The sequence below is a fragment of the Anser cygnoides genome, chromosome 3 (genome assembly GCF_040182565.1).
Source record: "Anser cygnoides isolate HZ-2024a breed goose chromosome 3, Taihu_goose_T2T_genome, whole genome shotgun sequence".
Classification (NCBI taxonomy): domain Eukaryota; kingdom Metazoa; phylum Chordata; class Aves; order Anseriformes; family Anatidae; genus Anser; species Anser cygnoides.
This window is the reverse complement of record NC_089875.1, coordinates 79,687,075-79,706,360: the sequence shown is the minus strand read 5'-3', so window position 1 is coordinate 79,706,360 and position 19,286 is coordinate 79,687,075. Positions and strand designations below refer to the sequence as shown.

The following is a 19,286-nucleotide window of genomic DNA, read 5'->3' as shown; positions in this document are numbered from 1 at the left end:
ATGTTGTGGATATGGAAAGCTAGGGGAAAAGGCCCAATGTTATATGCTTCAAAATTAGTGCTTGCATTTTGTTTTTGCCTGCCTCACAGTGTTTCTACTCATTTTACATCTTCATGGGGAATTGAAATATTCAGGAAAGGAAAAAAACAAAACAAAACAAAAACATCAGGAATATGTAGTCTCTAATAACCTGTTTTTAGAGTTTTGCTTCTAGAGGTGGTTGAATTCTGTGAAATTTTGATGTTTTAGCAAAATTTATCATTAACTTGATATTTTCAAATTCAAATATTTTTCAAATTCAAACTTGAATTTGAAAAGGATTAATTTTTAATTAACATTGTATGGAATAATCATTGATCAAAATATTTTTTTTCACTGAGTTTTTGGTCAATTTTAATAACTGTTACTGTTAGCCTAGTTACTCCAAAAACAGTTTATTTCTGCAGCTAATGTATGCCCATGCTCTAAATGCCTTTCCAGTTTTTTGTTAAAGGGCGTCTGTGGCTTCACTTCTTTCTGGTAGTGTTTGAGGGGATACAGAAGAGGGCACGTCATATACTTCTGAATTTTGAGATATTGGCAAGCACATGTAGTTGTGAACACTTGGAGTTTGGCTCTACAATGACCCATTCTGCTTATAAAGGTGGTGGCTTCAAGGTGACATATTTAAGCCAATGATAATTTTACCTTTTTTTTTTTTGTTTTGTTTTAACGTATATAAAACATTGATTAAATATTTCTCTCATGTATTTTTGTGGAAAAATGCCTTGGTGGTAAAGCACAGGATTCTGACTATTACCAGTTTGAGACTGGTAGGATAGTTTTTTGTCCTTGTTAAAAATGGCTAGAAACTAAATAAAGAAATCTGATCTTGATCTTTGAAGGCTTATGCTTTCCTGATGCTTTGCACCTTTAGCAATGTGAACATTCATGTGTTTTGTGACAACTTGTGACTTTTTTGGTACTGATGAAGGTCAGATATAGGAACTGCCAAACATGGACTCAAGGTCCATTTTTGATGTTTGAACTTTGGTCCTTCTAGGTTTTCTGTTTTTGAGAGTCAGATTTGTCATAATTTCTGACCAAGAGAGTGGTAAGTGAATCCGTGGTCAATAATGCTTAAAATACAAACAAAAAACCCTTAATCCTATTAAAGTGTGGTGAACTCATTTTAATGAACTTTTTAATTTTATTCAATGTTGCTTCCATGTTTTTTTCATTCTTTCACTTTTCCTCCCACATTCGCACTACTCTTTTTTTAAAAAATAAAAATAAATAAATAAATCCTGTTTCTTTCCTGATACCAGTTCTGACTATTATTTAGTAAACCTACCAACCAGCACAGCTACTAGTCATGTGAAAAAGAGAGATGTTCTTTTCACTGCATAAATTTAAGGACAGTGTTGTAAAGAAGTTTTATTTTAGTAGGACATACTGCTTATACATGTTACAGACATTTTGCGGATACACTAAACTGCATAAATTGTTTTACAGTTGGGACAGGGGAAGAATTCTATAACAACTGAAATAGTGGAGTAGGTTCTAGACAATTGTAGCTCTTTTTCTTCTGCATCACGGGCAATTTCTTGAACCATCCTTCTGCCCGCCTTTTTCTCTGTAAGATGAAAATTTCTCTCGGTTTAGTGCTGTGAGCACAAAATTTCTTAGTTATTTTTGGGTGGTTAGATATTGCAGGAGTACAGAGCTACCTGAACAGGGAACAGCTTTCCAAATAAAATATATTCTGATACACCGTTAATGTTGCCTTTTTGTCGTCCAGATGCTTATGATCAGATTATTAATTGATGAGTACCCTTGTATCTTCCCGCAGCTGCAACAAGTCTCTTGAGATGCAGAGCTGCAAAATGTTTGAAATGACATGAAGGTAGTGCAAGCAGTCCTGTACTGCCTAGTACAAAGACCAGGGTAATTTTGATCCTATATCCACAAGCCAAAAACAGTTTTCTGAAAATTTTGTCAGAACTTTCTAGCTTTCTTGTATTGTCTCCATGTTATAAATATCTTTGCACAAGATCAAATCCTCTAGGAGTCTTTCTCTTTTTTTTTCTTTTTTTTTTTTCTTTTTTTTTAAAAAAAAAAAAAAAGAGTTGAGCACCTTAAATCTTACAAGGTTGTTTTTCCAGTGTATATTGTTTTCATACCCTTAAAGCGTGGACTTCAGAACTGGGACCAATATTTGAGCAGTATTCTTAAAGCTGCTATGTGAAGCAGCAAGCGTGTTTCTTTCTTTTATTAGACAGCACTCAGTGTGCATTTTATGACATGAGCCTTTTCTTTGCCACGGCACTGTGCTGAGAACTCATGTTGCTATTTTGACAGCTTCTCAGTCCCTTCTGGATGGCCTGTAAGTGTTGTTCCAAATAGAACCTGTTATATTTTCTATATCAGCTATGTTCCTGGTTCTCAGAAATGCTTTTTGTTTGTTTGCTTGCTTTTTAAAGTGATCATTTTGCTGGGAAAGCCAGGCAATACTCATATTCTGTCATTCTGATAATTTGTGACCCCACTGCTTTTATGGAGTCTTTTGCAAACTCTAATAGCAAAATTTACCATTGTCTAGTTCAATTATACTTTTAGTGGTGTTGGATCAAGAATCAATTCCTTGAGGACTTCCCTGGAAAAAGGTACAACACTTGATAACTTACTTTGAGGTTGTCATTGAACAAATATTTCATCCGTCTAAGATGTATCTTATTAAATGTATGTAATGATAAAAAAGAAAGTATACATATTACCTGGATGTCTTGGAGAACTCAGTATTCTGTCAATTGAGTTGATGTAAATAACCATGCTTGGTCTGAAGAGATAACAGATACTATTTTCCAGCGCTTACCTGATAGGTCTTACTATTTTATTCTTTTTTTTTGCCTGTATTTGCAAATAGACTCCTAAATTAATTCCATCCATTATGTGACACTAGGCTGACTAATGTACAGTTCACTGACATGATCTGCAATCCCTTGCAGGTTCTCCATTGTTCCTACTCTTTTTCAGTGTTTACTCTGGATTAGAGGTCTCTCTAGCTAGTTCCTTTAAAATTCTTTGCTTTGTTGTCCATGGTGGTGGTATTAAGGCATATAATTTCTGTTCACATCTGTCTTAGTTACAGATAAAAAACTGTGGTGAAACAGCAGGAGCATATGTGGGATAGATTTCTGTTTTATTTGTAAAAAAAAAAATAAAAGTAGTGGAGACATAAGTGCTGAAATTTTCTGCCCTTTTTGTGTCTCTTTGTGACATCATCATCTACTTTTAAAAATGGACTATGTCTTCTTGTCATAAATTCATTATGTTTACTTCACATTTTTCCATGCTTACTGTATCGATTTTGGTACTGTTTTATTGATGCTTCCACATCTTCATTTAACTCACCAGCAACAGGATCATTTAGTGACCACACACAAACCTTTGTCAGCAATATTTGATCTTTCATGAAATTCTGTAACGCCCAACTTTCTCTAATACTTATTGTGTTAAATTTGCCCCATCTTATTCTGCCAATATTTCTTGTATACTTGGGAGAAGCAAGTTCTTATACAGTTTCCACAAGAGAAGCTCCCTACTGGTGCCATATTCCTTTCACACAAGTCAAATGCTATTAGAAAGCTCTGGTGATGTGATTAGTATGATGCATTAGGAGCTACTAATCTTGAATTGTGACTCGATAGACTACTTTGACTATCAAAATTATACTCAATATTGAATTATCTTGCACTGGATTCAGTCTTTCTGCAGTTAGAATATCGCATAGTACCTTAAAATTCTGGGGAAGTTTTGATGCTTTGTGAGTTGTTTAGCAAATGTGTCTGAGATGGAATGTATCTGTGTTAATTAACCAGTCGTTCCACATGTTTTAGACAGTTATTTCATTCTCTGGTGGGATTAGATGCCTACCTCACTTCCCCGTTCTCCATCGTTAGATGCGTTTATTAGCTTTGTAATCCTTAAGCGTTCAGTGGAAGGCTGTTGTCTGGGATTCTGAAGCAGAGAGATTTTTAACTAGAGCGGTCCCTCGCTGGGTTTATTACACAGCAAACATACACATCATTGAAATGTTCCAGAAATAAAATGTCATAAAAAGGTTATGAAACAGAATTGTTTGATTCATATAGTCCTTACACATGAACACCTCCCTTGTTCTTATTTATACCTAGAGTGTAAACATTAGTATATTGGTAAGAGTTGATAAATATTGGTAATAGAATATTCTGCTTATATGTCTCCTAGTGCAACATTATGAATGTTGACTTTCTTTTTTAGTTAGTGACTACCCTGGTAATCCATCTTCATCATTATTTGTTTGCATTTATGCAGGCCTACTTGAGGAATTAACATCCAGCCTCCTTGAGAAGCCATGTCTTTTTGGAATTGTAATTCTAGTAAATCTGCTGCTGAATTCCATACTGCTTCCCAGTTGTTATCTCTGGGCTCCTTGTCTGCATGTGCTCTCCTGCTCTTTCCTCCGGTCTGGGTTTTGTTCATGCATCTGCATTTGAATGTGGCAGTGTCTTTGTCCTGCCAGGGCTCCAAAGCAGTTCATAGGCAGCACAGTAGAAACAGACTTTCAGCTTCAGGTTTTCTAGTCTGCGTTTGGCCCACAATAGATAATGATGCAGACAGGGTCTCGGTTAGTTCTGGGAGAGGTTATGGACAGCTCAGATAGAACAGGGTGAGATTTTAGCTGCAAAGTTCAAACAAGCCATTAGTGAGCAAATCCAACTGTTTATTTTTCAAGATGCTGATGGAGGGGGTCTGTGGAGGTTTTCTACAGTGACAGCAACTCCTGCGAGCTATTTCCATTCTGAATGTTTTTAATGTGGAAAAAAAATGGTCTTTTCCTGTCAGTCTCATTCTTAATAATGTGTAATAAACTTTTTGAGATGTTTTCATAAAGAGATTCATCTGGAGGCTGGAAAAGTTCAGTTTTAAAGTATTAAATTTTGGCAAAATAGTAAGTTATGGGGGAAAAAAAGGCATTGGAAAAGGAAACTCTCAGGTACCTGAATACCTTTGTTAACAGGTCTAACAGTAATGCTGATTTTTTTTCTCATTGGTAATAGGAACAGGGATGAATGATAAAAATCACTTTTTAACATACTGTGTGTTAGAAACATTTTTACTTGCATTTCCACTTTATGTGAAAGTTTTCATACTTAATATTGATTTTAAACTTATTTTGTGTTTCAGAATGTTAAGGGGATTTTCTTGCCTATTTTTGGAAAAAGTCTTACGAAAATAACTGAAATTATTTTTTCCCCAGTAAGTAACTGGTATGTACCAGGACAATTATGAGATTTGTTACTCACATATAGAATGAAATGAAATTGGAAGCAATTGGAAAATCATTTCTGAGCATCATTAGTGGAATCTGCTGCATTTCAGTGGCTCATATTCAATTCCCATTTGTAACATGTCACATCATTTCTGTCCTGCCTGACAGACAGAAGGGCTGTTATTGTGTCTCACTTGAGGAGCAAGTTTACAGAGAATTTTCATGTATTAAATCATGGGATGACTTCGAGCTACTAATGTGACACCATCAAGAAAAAGGCAGCTTGAGCTTAGGATATTTCATGCAAGGTAATTTATAAAGCTAAGGAAGTATTAATGGCAGTGCACAAGGTACTGCTGAAACATCATGAGGAATACTGTGACGATTTTGCCCATGCAGAAGAGTAAATGAAGTCCGACTGGGAGAGGTGTAGAAAGGGACAGCTAGGATGATCGGGAAGGCCTGCTTTACGTGAGGGGATTAAAAGAGCTTAGCTTTTTTAGCCTAGCAAAATGAGGGCTGAGGAGGAATATGATTGCTTTCTGTAAATACGTCAAGGGAATAAATACCTGGGGGAAGAGAAAGAGAGCTGTTAGACTAAAAGATAATATTGGCACAGGAACAAATGCATATAAACTGTCGGAGGAAATTAAGCTGGAAATGAGAAGAAAGTCTCAAAATCAGCTGAGTCTTCTGGTAGTTGTACTTGGGAGCAAGAACAAAGTCTGTTTTAAGCTGGATCTTTCTTAATTTGTGATTGATGAGCTTGTCTGGTATAGTAGGGGGAATTGGCTCCCACTCCTGTGTTGTCATGGCCTGAAACTGTTACTAAGCTCTACAAAAGAGCTGAAAGCAATGGTGTTGCACAGTTCTTTTTTTTTTTTTTTTCCTTTAGTAAGATGGTAAATATTTTTTTAACTGCTACTCCTGTGAATTTTGGATTTCTGGAGGACAAAATTTGCTCTTTCTGGATTTGACATCGTTAGCAACAAAAAAGGGATAAGTCAGCATTAGCATACAAGGTTGATGGTGGTTGATGGATTAGCCAAAGTTTACGGCTTTTATTGTTCACTGTAGTCTCTCTGAAGAGTTAGCAAAAATGTAAAGTAATGAAATATTTTTGAAGATGATGTACCAAAATCCTGTGACTTCTGCCAGAGTAAAGACTGCAGGATTATGTCATTCCTCATAATGTTTGAAGAGACCAGGTTCCCATAATTCGGAAAAACTAAAATGTTGATAAATCTGCAGAAATTCTTCCTGTGGGCTTACACTGTCTGAAATAGTATAAAAGAGGCACGCAAAGGGTTAGATAACCTTTACTTTCCATTTCATCTCTGTATTTTTATTTGTTAAATAGTACTGGTGGTTATGATTGTTTTACCAGGAATACCTTTCTAAGCAGTGAAGTTTTTCATCTGGGGAGTATTTGTGCCAGGTACGTAAGTTCCTACACCAACATCTGCTTAGCAATGGAAAGCAGCTGTTGAAAACACTGCAGAACTTTACTAGTGGTTGTTCCAATGGTACCATGAAACTTTAGCTGTAGTCTTAATGTTTCATTATATTTCTTTCCATTATACACACAAGCGTGTATGTAATATATAAGAACATAATTAGGATCACTTATTCAGATGGATTGCCATTTGGAAATACCTGTACTGTTTAATCACTTAAGTGAATCTCTCTGAGATTCTAGAAAATGTTGACTTTTTGGTTTTACTTTTGAGTGTCTGCATATTACACGTTTCACTTTGATTTTCAAAGACTAAACACATCTCATCACCCGGGCAATCTGGGAATGTCACAGCTTTCTATTGCACTAGTGAAGGTCACAGGCCTCCTGCATGCCTTCGAAAAGGGTGCTCACTAACGCCAGTCAGCAGGATAGAAACTGAAAGCTAAGCAGATATAGGGAAATACTGAGTGAGAAGGGAGATATGTCCTCACAAGGAGGAGGGAAAATAATAGGCTTGAGTTGTTTTGTTATTGCTGCTCTTGTACTTAGTCTGAGACCTACTTTGAAATAACAGCAAGGATGTAAAACAACTTTTCATGCTTTTAAGCATGAAAAGAAAACAAAAGTAAGAATTAAATAAAGTGCTGAGAAAGTAGTGATGTACCAAAAAGAAAAAAAGTCAATTAAAAAGTTATCCTTTACAGTGCCTATAAATATACCTACCCTCTGCACTGATCTTGTAATAAATGTAAACACCATTTTATACACTGTGAAATTCTGACCCAGCTGTTCCACTGTGGCTGGACTTCATCAAAAATGTCTTTCATGCTTGACTTGGATGGCTCTGGTGCTTGGTGCAGGAAAACTTCAAATAAGATCTAAAATGTAGTTTTGAGGGATTTGTGCATATGCTTAGTATGAAATATGTATGCCTGTTGCTGTGCTGTTGACTACGTGCCTCATCTGTCAGGTCTTAGGTAAGAGAGTGAGGTTTTGGGGAACTATGTTGATATAGAAAGAGTGAGAACCAACAAAAATGCATTTTTTTCTCTTAAAACTGAGTTGATCCCTTTTGTTGCCATGTAAGTGTATTTTTACACATTACTTTTTTACACATTACAGTTTTTCACTTTGTTAGAATTGTTGATCTATTTAGAGCCTGCCTTTGCTATGACTTACATCAAGGTTCTGTTGTGAACAGTGCAGCTGGTTTGTAGTATTTAACAAAGTGAGAACCAGGAGAACTTGGGGTCAAGACCCTGCTGTGCTAGGTGCTGCTTGAGAGCAAACACATCCCTGTCCCAGAGACCTTACAGCTCGTTTTTTGTTTTAAAGAGGCTGAACCCCTCTTAGGAGAAGACAAAATAGTGTCACAATGCAACTCTCTCAGCTTTAGCAGCAGGGCTAGGCATTTAGTACCTTGATTTACAACAGTGTTGTAATCTAAATAGGAAGCAGGTGGAGTTACAACTGGGTATGATACTTCGGATATTAATGGCTTGGCTTGGCAGTGGAATTTCTAAAGCTGTATATACTTTTTCTGTCTTAATTATGCATTCATTAAAAGCTTTTATACCCAACAGAATAAAGTAAATATTTTTTGATCTCTGTAGTGTGCTCCCAGACTGTAGATTTGCACAGCAGGGTCTTGATAATCTGAATAAATTGTATTTCCCCAAGGAGTTTATCTTTCAAATAAGGTCATAAAGAAATGCATTCTTTCCCCTTAGTTCTCCTTGTGCTTTTTCTGCTATTTATAACGTGGAGCACAGGAACAGAGGTATATTGTACTCTACTGTGTACTTGGTTATGATTAACTCTAATTTATCAATCCGTTACTTACATCCTTTTCTGTGCCTTTTGCAATGCAATTATTCTTTAAAGTATGAACGAATGAAGATGGATTTGGAAGTAATTTAAATACAATATTTATATAATTTTCCCTGTTTGACAATTTATCACATCTCTATATTAAAATACACCTCTGTATCAAAACACAGACAATGTCACATCATTTATTTTGAATATCTAATATCGTCTTTCAGGTTATGTTTGTTTGGAAAACTGATTTTTTTTACACGGGTTTTAAATGGCAGCTCATTGTTGAATTGGGTCAGCATCTAGAGGCTGATGCTACTGAAACAGAAGGCCAGTAATGTAGAACAATGGAGACTCTTATTTCTGGGAGTGGGGAAGAGGAGGAAAGTATAGTAAGTGGAATGCACAGGATCAAAGACAGTTTCTCATTTTAGAAGTAGACACTGATAAATAATTTGGCCAATTTATTAAATTGATTTAACTACACTGTGAGATTTTAGAATCTGTTAGTTGAAGATCTGTATATATGATCTTAGACACATTTGTTCAGTTTGCATATTTCAGTGTAACATGCATCATAGAAGAGAGAAGGATCACTATCTTTCCCTGATTCTCTGTGACAGTTCTGCTTGTGTTCCTATTTCATCCTTCATTTAAAAAAATATAGATGGCATATATTTTAAAGTTTTTATAAACGAGATTAAAAGTTACAGTAATTTACATAGGACTGTCTTGTAGTTTTTTAAAGAACTTATGCAGTGATACAGTTCCAGAAGAAAGATGTGCACAACTTTAAAATTTTGTAGCTGCTCCTTTAACACAATATAATAAAATGTATGGAAACCAGAGACTGCTAGAACTCATGACGAGAAATAAATTTCCTATTTAGTATCCTATTTCATTTTTCACTTATCTAACAATTTTTAAATTCAATTAAGAGTTTAACTTTTACAAATCTATTCATAGGAAGCCAATCAGGCTGAATTGATAGTGATTGCTTTGATACTTTTGATACATTTTTTTTTTTTAAGCTAGAAGATAAGCTGTATTTTTTTGCAACTTACATACTGCATTTATTCTGATGTTTTTGAAAGTCTTTCCAGCTATTGAGAGCTAGGTTATCTGATACGTGGTATACATCTTGCAATCTCCGCATGACATTTTGGCCCTCTTGTATCATCACAGAGGCAGTAATGTATAGTACTGTGTCATTTTGATTGGAATATTGGTATGACAGTCTGATAATTTTCATTTGTAAAAGCTAATGCACCACTTACTTCTTTTGCTGTGAAATACAAGCCCGTAGATCAATTCTGACCTTGCAAAACCAGAAATAAGTGTTTCTGATTACAGGCCAAGATCATTTTTAACAAAATATACTTGCAGTATTCATCAAGCAGTAAACCATGTGTCCAGCAAGTCATTAACACGTTATGTTAGACAAAGCATCAAAAGACTGCTGAAGCCTACCAATAAAAATAAGTAAACAAATAAACCCCATAATAAATAAATAAGCAGACATATAATAAATAAATAAACATCTGGAGTAAATGAACACTTAAAAATAGAAATAAATAAATAATATTGTAAACAAACAGCTGATGAGAGTTTGTTTATTTATCCATAGGTATCTTCAGCCTCTCCAAATGTATGACAGCTTTCATCAAAAACTTCAATTGGTGTTGATTTAAGGGGTAGGGGAGCCTGAGGGATCATCAGAAGTACCCAAATGAAAAAATGCAGGTGTATTGGTATCTTTCAGATTTGAAAATGTGAAGATTTTTCAGGGAAAATTTGCATTTGTGTGTCACATTACTCTCTAATGAGGAAAGATTTTTCTATATTATCTCCAGTCCTCTTCTGAAGACCACCATAAGCCACCTCCATTGACCCTTAGTGGAGTTTGGTTGGGCTTGTATTTTAGTTGGAACATTGCTCCTCAGATCCCAATGCTTGATCATTTATTTGTTTATTTTATCCTTCCCAAATCTAGCTGTTTACTACCAAAGAGCTCAATAAACATACACTGAGTTATAGTAAATTTCTTGTGGGATGTTTCACATTCATTCAATCAAGAAGTTTTTTGAAAAAATAGTCTTCCAAACCAGCGATGATAACACCATTGTTTTGCTTGTTAAATGCTGTGATGTTTTAGGACAAGAAGGAATGGCCTCAAATTGTGACAGGGGAGGTTCAGGTTGGAAATGAGGAGACATTTCTTCTCAGAAAGAGTAGTCAGGCATTGGAACGGGTTGCCCAGGGAGGTGGTGGAGTCACCGTCCCTGGGGGTGCTCAAGGAAAGGTTGGATCTGGCGCTTAGGGACATGGTTTAGTGGGTGACATTGGTTGTAGGGTGATGGTTGGAGCAGATGGTCTTGGTGGTCTTTTCCAACCGTAATGATTCTATGATTCACTTTGATTTTACTGCCTACTGCCTTACGTTGGTGCCACCATTGTGTGGCTATCCTCGATGTGGTGTTGTGAGGTACTGTTTGTGATCTGCAGATACTGAGTCACGGGGCAAGTGCACAGACCGGATACTTCTCGTGTAAAATTCATTCTTTTCTTTCTGTCTGTCTGCAACTAGAGAGGATTTATCCTTACCTCCTCTATGTTAATGTGAAGAGAAGGTGACACCATAGAACTGTTCCGAATTTCTGTGGCATTGGGGATGTTAGTGGTTATTCTGACAACATAAACAACTTTTCTTTGTTCTTCCAAGAAAACAAAATGAAGCTCCTATGCTGCAGTTTAAGTAGGTAATGAATAGGATTTGTCTTTAATCTACGACAGTGCTAGTGAAGGTGGACCGTTCAGGTTGGGAGATAATGCAGCAAATAGGAGCCTGCGATGGAATTTGATTCAGTTTCCTCCGGTACTGACTTCTCTAAGCAGGTGAAAAAAATTCTTTCTCCACTCTCCATTGCATATGCATAAACAGCTCCACAGTCATTGGGACAGCCACCCAATTCACACGTTCGAGATGTAGCCCATAAAACCTTCCAAAAAAACCCTCTTCGCACTTTCCCATCTTCCCTGTTGCTCTGCTCTATCTGCCAGCCGTGCAGCTCATTTGACATTTACAAGATTTCTTGTCAGTTTCATTTGGTTCTGCCATCCCATCCAGCAGAGCAGCGAAAGTGAAATTGACTTAATTCAGTCTGTTTCTCTTCCCTGCTCTAGTCCCTGTGTTAACGAACCACGGAGCGAAACTGACAACAGTTCTTGTCACTTTCACACCTGGAGCTGGTCAAGGAGAAGGCTGCTGAGAGGGAGCAATGCGGTAAATTGGAAGATGAAAACCGGGATTGCGGAGGGGAGAGGAAGAGACGTGTGAGCATACAGCGAGAACAGAGAGAACAGATACACGGGCTGCCTTCCCAAACGTCCTGGGTGCTTTTCTCTACTGTGGATGAATTATGAGGAGCCTGTGGTCTAGAGTAGCAGTAGTTAGCTGTCCAGACACTGTTTTCCAAGGGCTGTCAAGACAAAAACATTAACCTGTAAATATACATTACCTGTTATCAGAATGAAAAAACTTCTTTCCCTGAGTCACTGCAGCTTTTGTCTCTGCAGGTTTTCAGCTGCTAGAAGGAGGGAGAGAAAGAATTTGAGACCAACATCCCCTATAAGTTGCTGTCAGTGGTTGGAAAAAGAAAGGTCTATTTGTTCGTTGAAGATAAATGCACGCACAATAAAATGTAGCTCACAGTCTTGTATTTTGTGAGGTTTCGTGGAACTAAAAATCGTACTGCACAGGTGCTCTAGTTCGATCAGAACAGTAAATAACGAGAAACAATTGTTTTGTAACAAACTATTGTAGTTAACAAATACATTTTTTAATCCACTTGTTAACTCCTGTGAGCTCTCGTCATACAGTGTAAATCCTGCTGGTTTATTATTTTATGTACTAAGGCATATTTCTTATAGATGCTGTATGCATATGTAACTGTAGCAGTTCCAAAGTAAATGAGTAGTATCATATATATTTGCATATGCACTGTTAACATTTGCACATAGATTCTGAATGAAGCTGTGTTAATTAATTTCAAGTTGTATTACCTTCCTTCTTCTCAGCTTCCAAAAGAACAACCTTCTTCATTATCTGAGACCTGTGGGCTTTTTGTTCCCCTTTTTTTTGGCATTATTGTTGTTTTTTTTTTTTTTTTTCTGAGACATATTTTGTTTGCTTCACCCATTTAGGAATTAAATAGTTTTAATTACTTGGACCTGTATAAGCTTGCGGACCTCTTCAACCTCACTTTGTTGGAGAATGCAGTGGTTGACTTCTTAGTAAAACATCTCTCTGAGCTATTGAAGAATCATCCTGAAGAAGTCCTGGCACTCCCATACTGTCTTCTTCGAGAGGTTTTTAAAAGTGATAGACTCACTTCACTCAGTGAAGAACAAATCTGGCAGGTAAGGAGACTGGTTAACAAGCAGAATGTGTGATACTCTCTAAACCATAACAATGCTCTGTTGCTTTGGATCCCTGGAGCAATCTTGAGGGAGAATTAAAAGCTTGCAGAAAAGCTGTGAGTAACAACCGAGGGAAATTTCTAAATGAATTTTAAAAACGTCATGTTGTGTTAATGCAGTTAGTTTGTTCTAAAGAGAACTGTGTTTTATTGGTTAACTTGTTTTGTTTGAATGTGGCCAGAGATTTTCTTCCAGATCAAAACTTTGCTGGTGGGAAGAGATGGCCAATGCATGTGACTCTGTTGTTGTCATCTCCGATGAGGCTAGTGCCACAAATCTGGTGACAAACCTGCTTCCACAGTCTGTCCCGTTCACTTCAGGGAAACTTCGTTAGTCCTTGAAATTGTTTAGGCCACCGCAACGGATTTTGCCTGAATCAAACTTGAGGATTGTCACACAGACTGCTCTGCTCAGAGATGAGTGGAGGCTTCAGTAGGTTTGTGGCAAGAAGTTGGAGGTGGCAAACATTTCCTTCAAAAAAAAAAAAAAAAAAAGTTGGATCCAGAAAAGCACCAAGTTGCTTGCCATAGAATAATAGCAAGATACAAGCATTATGTTGTAACCTATAGTGTGGGAGGAAAAAACACCTATTACGAAAAAATGTCTAGTCTGTAAAGAGAAACACAAAAACTAAAACAAAATCTGTCCTTGGAAACATTCCCATCATATGTCTGCAAAAATTGCAGCTCGTGATATAGTGGAAGTAAATCTCTGTAACGTTTGTTACCCAAACACTTTTTTTGGTTTCCTTTTCACCGTCATGTTTTACAGAAGGAAAGTGTTTCAGGGTATTTCAAGGTAGAATGCAATTTGCTTGAAAGACACCTGTGCTTTCTTTTAGGAAGTGGGTTATCTTGGCCCAGCAGAGAAGACAGAGAGTCAGAAGAGTGTTTTATATTTATTTCAATCTCTGTTACTTATCTACTTATCTTTCAGATTTTTAAAGCAAATTATTTCATGTATATGCCATCATTTTCTCAAAAGGTAAAACGTGTATTCATTTGTAGGGCACTTCATGTTCTGTGGATGAATAATGTCATGCAGGAACAAAGTATTCTTAAAAAATAAAAATGCCTAGTTAAGCTCTTCAAACCACAAAGACAGTATGCAAGTGTAACTTAACTCTTCAGTCTGACAACTGATACACCGTTTCCCAAAACTTTGAGGCTAGATTATGGAGTATTTTACAAAGGTATTTTCTGCAGATAGTAATATAAAGATAGGCTCTTTCTTGCTCTACTCTCTAGAGGATGTCTTTACAAGAGAACCTGCAGCACACTACCTGTGATAGGTTTTTGTTTCGTTTTGTTTTGTTTTTAGGCAGGATACTCTGGAGTCCTAGCCCATATTCTGTTTATCAGAAAAGTTTTTGATGTACAAGTTCATATATGGGGCATGGCTGATTGGCCAATTTGCTTTTATTGTTGTTTTTCTGCAGGTTCGCTGCAGGTTCACTAGCTATGTGCTTGGAGATACTTTTGCTAGAAAAATTGCTACAGAAAGCCATGTAGGTATTATTTAATGCCAGCTCAATAACGAACAAGCATACACAGGATCCTGTGTGCCATGCAGGCTACTGGAATAAAGTTTGGAAAGTGATTTTTAAATCCTGTGTCATTGTCCTGTCCCACAGAAAGAACTCAGAAATAATATTCTTAATTGTGTGCACTACAGTTAGTTAACTTCATGAGGCAAATCTGACAAAGCCTATGTTTCTGTTGCAGGGTCATAGTGGAGAGAGATACTTATAGGTAATATGCTGCTTTCTGAGTGACAACAAACTCCACACTGTCCATTTAAGTGTTATCATAATTGCCTCTCCAAAGGTTACTAATGCTGTTATGAAGAATTTTTTAAACTGATTTTCTGCTGCAGGCGAAATGTGTGTGTGTCTTTTAATTCAGTCTGTACAACCAGGAATAAATATATATTTTATAAATATTCCAGGTCCCCAGGATGAATTAAAAGACATACATAAATATTTACCAATTTAGGCATTCAGAAGGCAATAAGAAGCTGTTTTTGCTTTATCTTAGTAAATAAGTAATTCCCTCATAGTCAACCCAATAGAGGAAAATCAAATCAGACTGGCTATATTGCCTCAAGTGTAGTTAAGTTCATCATTTTTGCTAAGGTTATAGTGGTAATGCAATATACCATGGAAGAATCTAATATTCAGCCCAGGGTGAAGATTGGGTATGCCAGAGGATTAGTGTCAGGGTGCTTTATAGAAGTGAAACTTGATGGACAGGTTGGAGACAGATCTACAGAATCTCATTAAATTGCTGAATTGTTCATTACTGAGCACTCTCACTGTAATAAAGTGCTCATTGACTTTGACAAATCCCCATCCCATGTCTTAAGGAAGAACAGCAAAGCAAGAGGTGTTGGGGAAGCTAGAGGAAATTGGCACAAAGTGGGGCAGATAATAGAAAAACTGATGGGGGATGCTACCATTTCATTTGTCTGTCTTACCTGTGACTAGTGTGGCCTCCTGCACATACACGTGCGTGCATGTTATGGCAGTATGAGTTCACGATGTCCCCAAGGCACCTCTACTGGTAGGGTTCCCATGAAGCCCTAAGCACAAATTAAAGCTTCCCTCAATGAACCTCTGGACAGGATGTCATTGTCTGCAGAGCTCAGTTATTTTCAGTAGTTTAAATTCCCAATATCCACTGGGCGATTCGATCCTAATGCACATAAAGATTAAGGTAGTTATTTTAAAGCATCAAAGTACACAGAGTGGTGATGCTGGAATGTGATTTAAACTGAAGGGACTGCACCTCATATCCGTCACATTTTGGATTTTTGTTAGACTATCAATTATGAATTGCCCAATTCCAGTGAATATTGTAAAATACAACCTTGAACAAACCAAGCTTGAGAAAATTAAACAGTAACATTAATGACAATTTATTAGGATGTGGATTAGTGTAACATAATGTAGTAATTCCTGTGTATTCTTTCAGAAGGAAAAAGGTGACTTCCAAACCAGGTTAAAGTAGACAAACTTCTTAGTTCATTCCTCTTTCTACCTCTTAAAGTCTTATGAAACTCTTTGGTCTCGTGTAGGTATCTTAGTGGAGAAAATAGACAATGAATATAATTATATATTTCTTAAATAAGCAGAAAGAAAAACGACCAGAAACCCTCTGTAGGATGGGAAATCAGAGAAACATGTTAGCTTCAATCTAATTATTTTTATTTTTTTAACTAGGCTAAGCCAGTAACTATTATTATTAGGTGACACACGGTTTGTTTTCATATTGATTTTTGCATTTTACTAGTGTGTGAGATTATGAGATATCATTTGTGATTTGTCAGCTCACTTAGGTGTCAGTAAACTTAAAACAGTGACATGGAAAAAAAGTATTAAAATGAAGGAAAATGGGAAAATCTTGAAGAAACTGGGGGAAAAAGCAAATTCTTTGGTACGTTTTCTTTTCGTCATGAGCTGTGCATGCTTTTTTCACAGAAAATGGTCATGATGAGGACATAAATGTCTAGTTTATCACGAAGTGAAAAGTGAATCTTTTCATAATTGGCCATTACTAAAAAGGCTCATTGGCTCTACTTTAAGGAAGCAGATGAATTCTTTCCCTTGATAATTGGCAAGGTAACCAACCTTGTACAACAGAACGTGTTCTCAGAGAAATCTAGCAGGAGAGGGCTTCTTGCGGGAACCAAGCAAGTAGAAAGCAAGCCCAGGATTTAAGTAATAATAAACTAATGTTAGACTTAGTTGTAATATAGTTATGTCTTGTCACATTTGTGATTAAAAACTTCAGTGTCATGAGGCCTAAGTGTTCATATTTTAAGGATCAAGCTAATAGGTAGATATATCTACTGGATCATTCAGTCTCCCAGCAGGATGTTGGCAGGGAGGTTGGACGAGATGATCTTCGGGGATCCCTGCCAACCTCAGCCATTCTGTGACTGGTCAGATGATGCTGTATTAAACACTGCACTTGATGCAAGGTGATCTCTTGAGTCATGTTAGGCAAAAAGTCTTAACATGAGATCAGTATAGACTGGGTTCTTCCTCCCCTGCTGCTGGTTAACTAAATTGTTGAAAGAGAGATATTTTTAAACAGTTAACTTTAAAAATAGATCAATTGTAGTGTTTGCCAATGCTTCCAATGTTAGGATTAGTAAGTTTGGGGGTGGGATTTTATTTTACCTATAACTTGTTTTCTTGATTATCAACTGCTAAGCAAATAACGTAGGAACAGTGGGCAGAAAGTTTATTCAGCTAGAAAGCATGACCCAGCTGTGCTGGGTCTTTTCCAGGGCTAGGCTCCCAAGGCATTCCAGGCCTGTTAACTTGTGTGCAACTTGTGAACTCGTGTTCATGAAGCCGATGATCCACATGTGAAAGTGTAGCACTAGTTACTCCTTTTGTTATATAAACGGGAAGTGCAAAAGCAGTCTTTGGTTTCCATATTAAAGAAGCATCATTGCTTGAATAAGTAGAAAAATAAAGGACAGGAAGACTACAGTGTCATAGGTCAATAAGAGTTGTTAAGTGCCTGTTTTATAAAAATGTATAAATCTATTTTTTTCACTACGCACCTATTTATCCTCTTCTTCAGAAGGGTAAAGTGCCCAATTTTTAACTGCCTTTTTCTGGCACTTCAGCTCCATTTTGAATCTCTTGGTGTGACTTGTGGAGGGCCAGGTATATTCTCCTGCAGAAATCCCACAGGGTTTAGCACTGTTAGAACTTTTGCTGTGCACACATTACAGCAGGCTGTTACGATGGAAGAGCTCCCTGCCAAAGACAGGCCCTCTGACATCTTCCATCCATCTCCAGCGATGCCCACAGTTTCCTACGCAGAACAGCAGTGTCTAGAAGTGGGTTGCCATGTTCCAGCACAAACTTGCCATTCCATCAGTGCAGTACTTCAGTTTTTTTGCACTGTCAATCATTTGATTCTACAGAGCAATTTTTAATACGAAGAGAGCAAAATTTGTGTTTCTTAATGGCACATGTATGTTGTGACAAAATGTGGACTAAGTGCCTTGCTAAATGGGGACTTAAGTTTTACTGCAAAACAAGTAATGATACGAAATATCAAGCGAAGGAGAGCATTTCAGTAATCAAGGTTGTGTTTAAACAGTGCATTAGCCTTTCGCTGTTCAAGAAATAAGCTTAAGTGCTCTCTTGGGCAATAAGTAAAATCATGTCTGGTGGTCTAATGCTTGTCCCTGGTGAGTATTTAGCCTAAGTAGAAAACCACCATACTAAAATGTGGCTGTCAGCCTCTCATCGTGAGAAGTGGAGAGAAAAAAGGAGTTTGATGCATATCAAGGCCAAGGTGAATTGGTAAAGCTACATGGGAAAATTAGCATATTTCTTGTGCATATTTCACTGTGTTTTCAACCCTTTTTTAGTTCACTTTTCATGAGCAGTCTACATAAAAGTGCCAAAGAGCCTCTAGTGAATCACAGTGTCCACTGTGCTGGATCTGTGATGGTCGTGCTGTGTATCATGGCTAGTTGCAAGCAAGATTTTGTTAATAAAACATAAAAGAAAAATAGCATGAAAACAGAACCTGTGATAGGATGTAGGTTTCATTTTCATAAGGCTCATCAAAATAAGACGTACCTCCCCTGAACTGACTGTAATTGTAATACTCCTTGCAGTCCCTCCAGACTATTCGGGTAGGATTCATTTTTGTCAACATAGGTGTGTGCAGCATTTTTGGTAGGATGTCCCTGACATGTAGGGCAAGCTGGCAGTTGTGGTATAGGAGCTTCAAGGTGATCTGTGCCTTCTGGAGCTGGAGACTGGGCAGGATATGTACCTGCTGCAGTGGATTGAGGCAGTGGATGTAGGCAGCTGAATTTTATGCTGTGCTCTGCTGGTGTGCTCAGGTCACACATGTTTTTCACGATAGTTTTTGCATCATTCATAACAGTATTGGCATTTTGGCTTATGGTGGAAATGAGTGCTGCCCCTGTTTATGCTCTCCCCTTAGTTTATGAAACACCTTCCCCCCTTTGTCTTCCTTAGCTTAAATCTAGCGTTCTCATAATCTGGTACTTTACATAAAGTTTTGTGAACTTCATGTATTCCTTTGGTCTGAACTTTTCAAAGTTTCTGCATGTTTTTTCTTGAATATTGGCTAATCTGATTATTTATTTTTTTATCAACAATGGCGGCATTGAATGGAATTTTCTGTATTAAAAATAAGGTTATATTAGGAGCAACTGTGTGTTCTCCTAGGCTTT

The 19,286-nt window shown here is 37.1% G+C and overlaps 1 protein-coding gene across 16 annotated transcripts in view; it reads left to right on the top strand.

The window, feature by feature from the left end:
* KLHL32 (kelch like family member 32) overlaps nucleotides 1-19,286 on the top strand; it is a 123,873-nt gene that overhangs the window by 73,588 nt on the left and 30,999 nt on the right. For 14 of the 16 annotated variants that reach the window (XR_010830445.1, XR_010830447.1, XR_010830446.1 and 11 more), the window contains one exon: nucleotides 12,774-12,989. The exons of 1 other annotated variant lie outside the window; for it this stretch is intronic. Coding sequence is in view for 11 of the 15 variants with exons in the window: in XM_066994501.1 (XP_066850602.1) it covers nucleotides 12,774-12,989 (216 nt within the window). In the remaining 4 variants the exon portion in view is untranslated. Of the gene's footprint in view, nucleotides 1-11,759; nucleotides 11,854-12,773; nucleotides 12,990-19,286 lie in introns of those variants that run through there. One more of the 16 variants, XM_066994505.1, reaches the window with a different exon arrangement.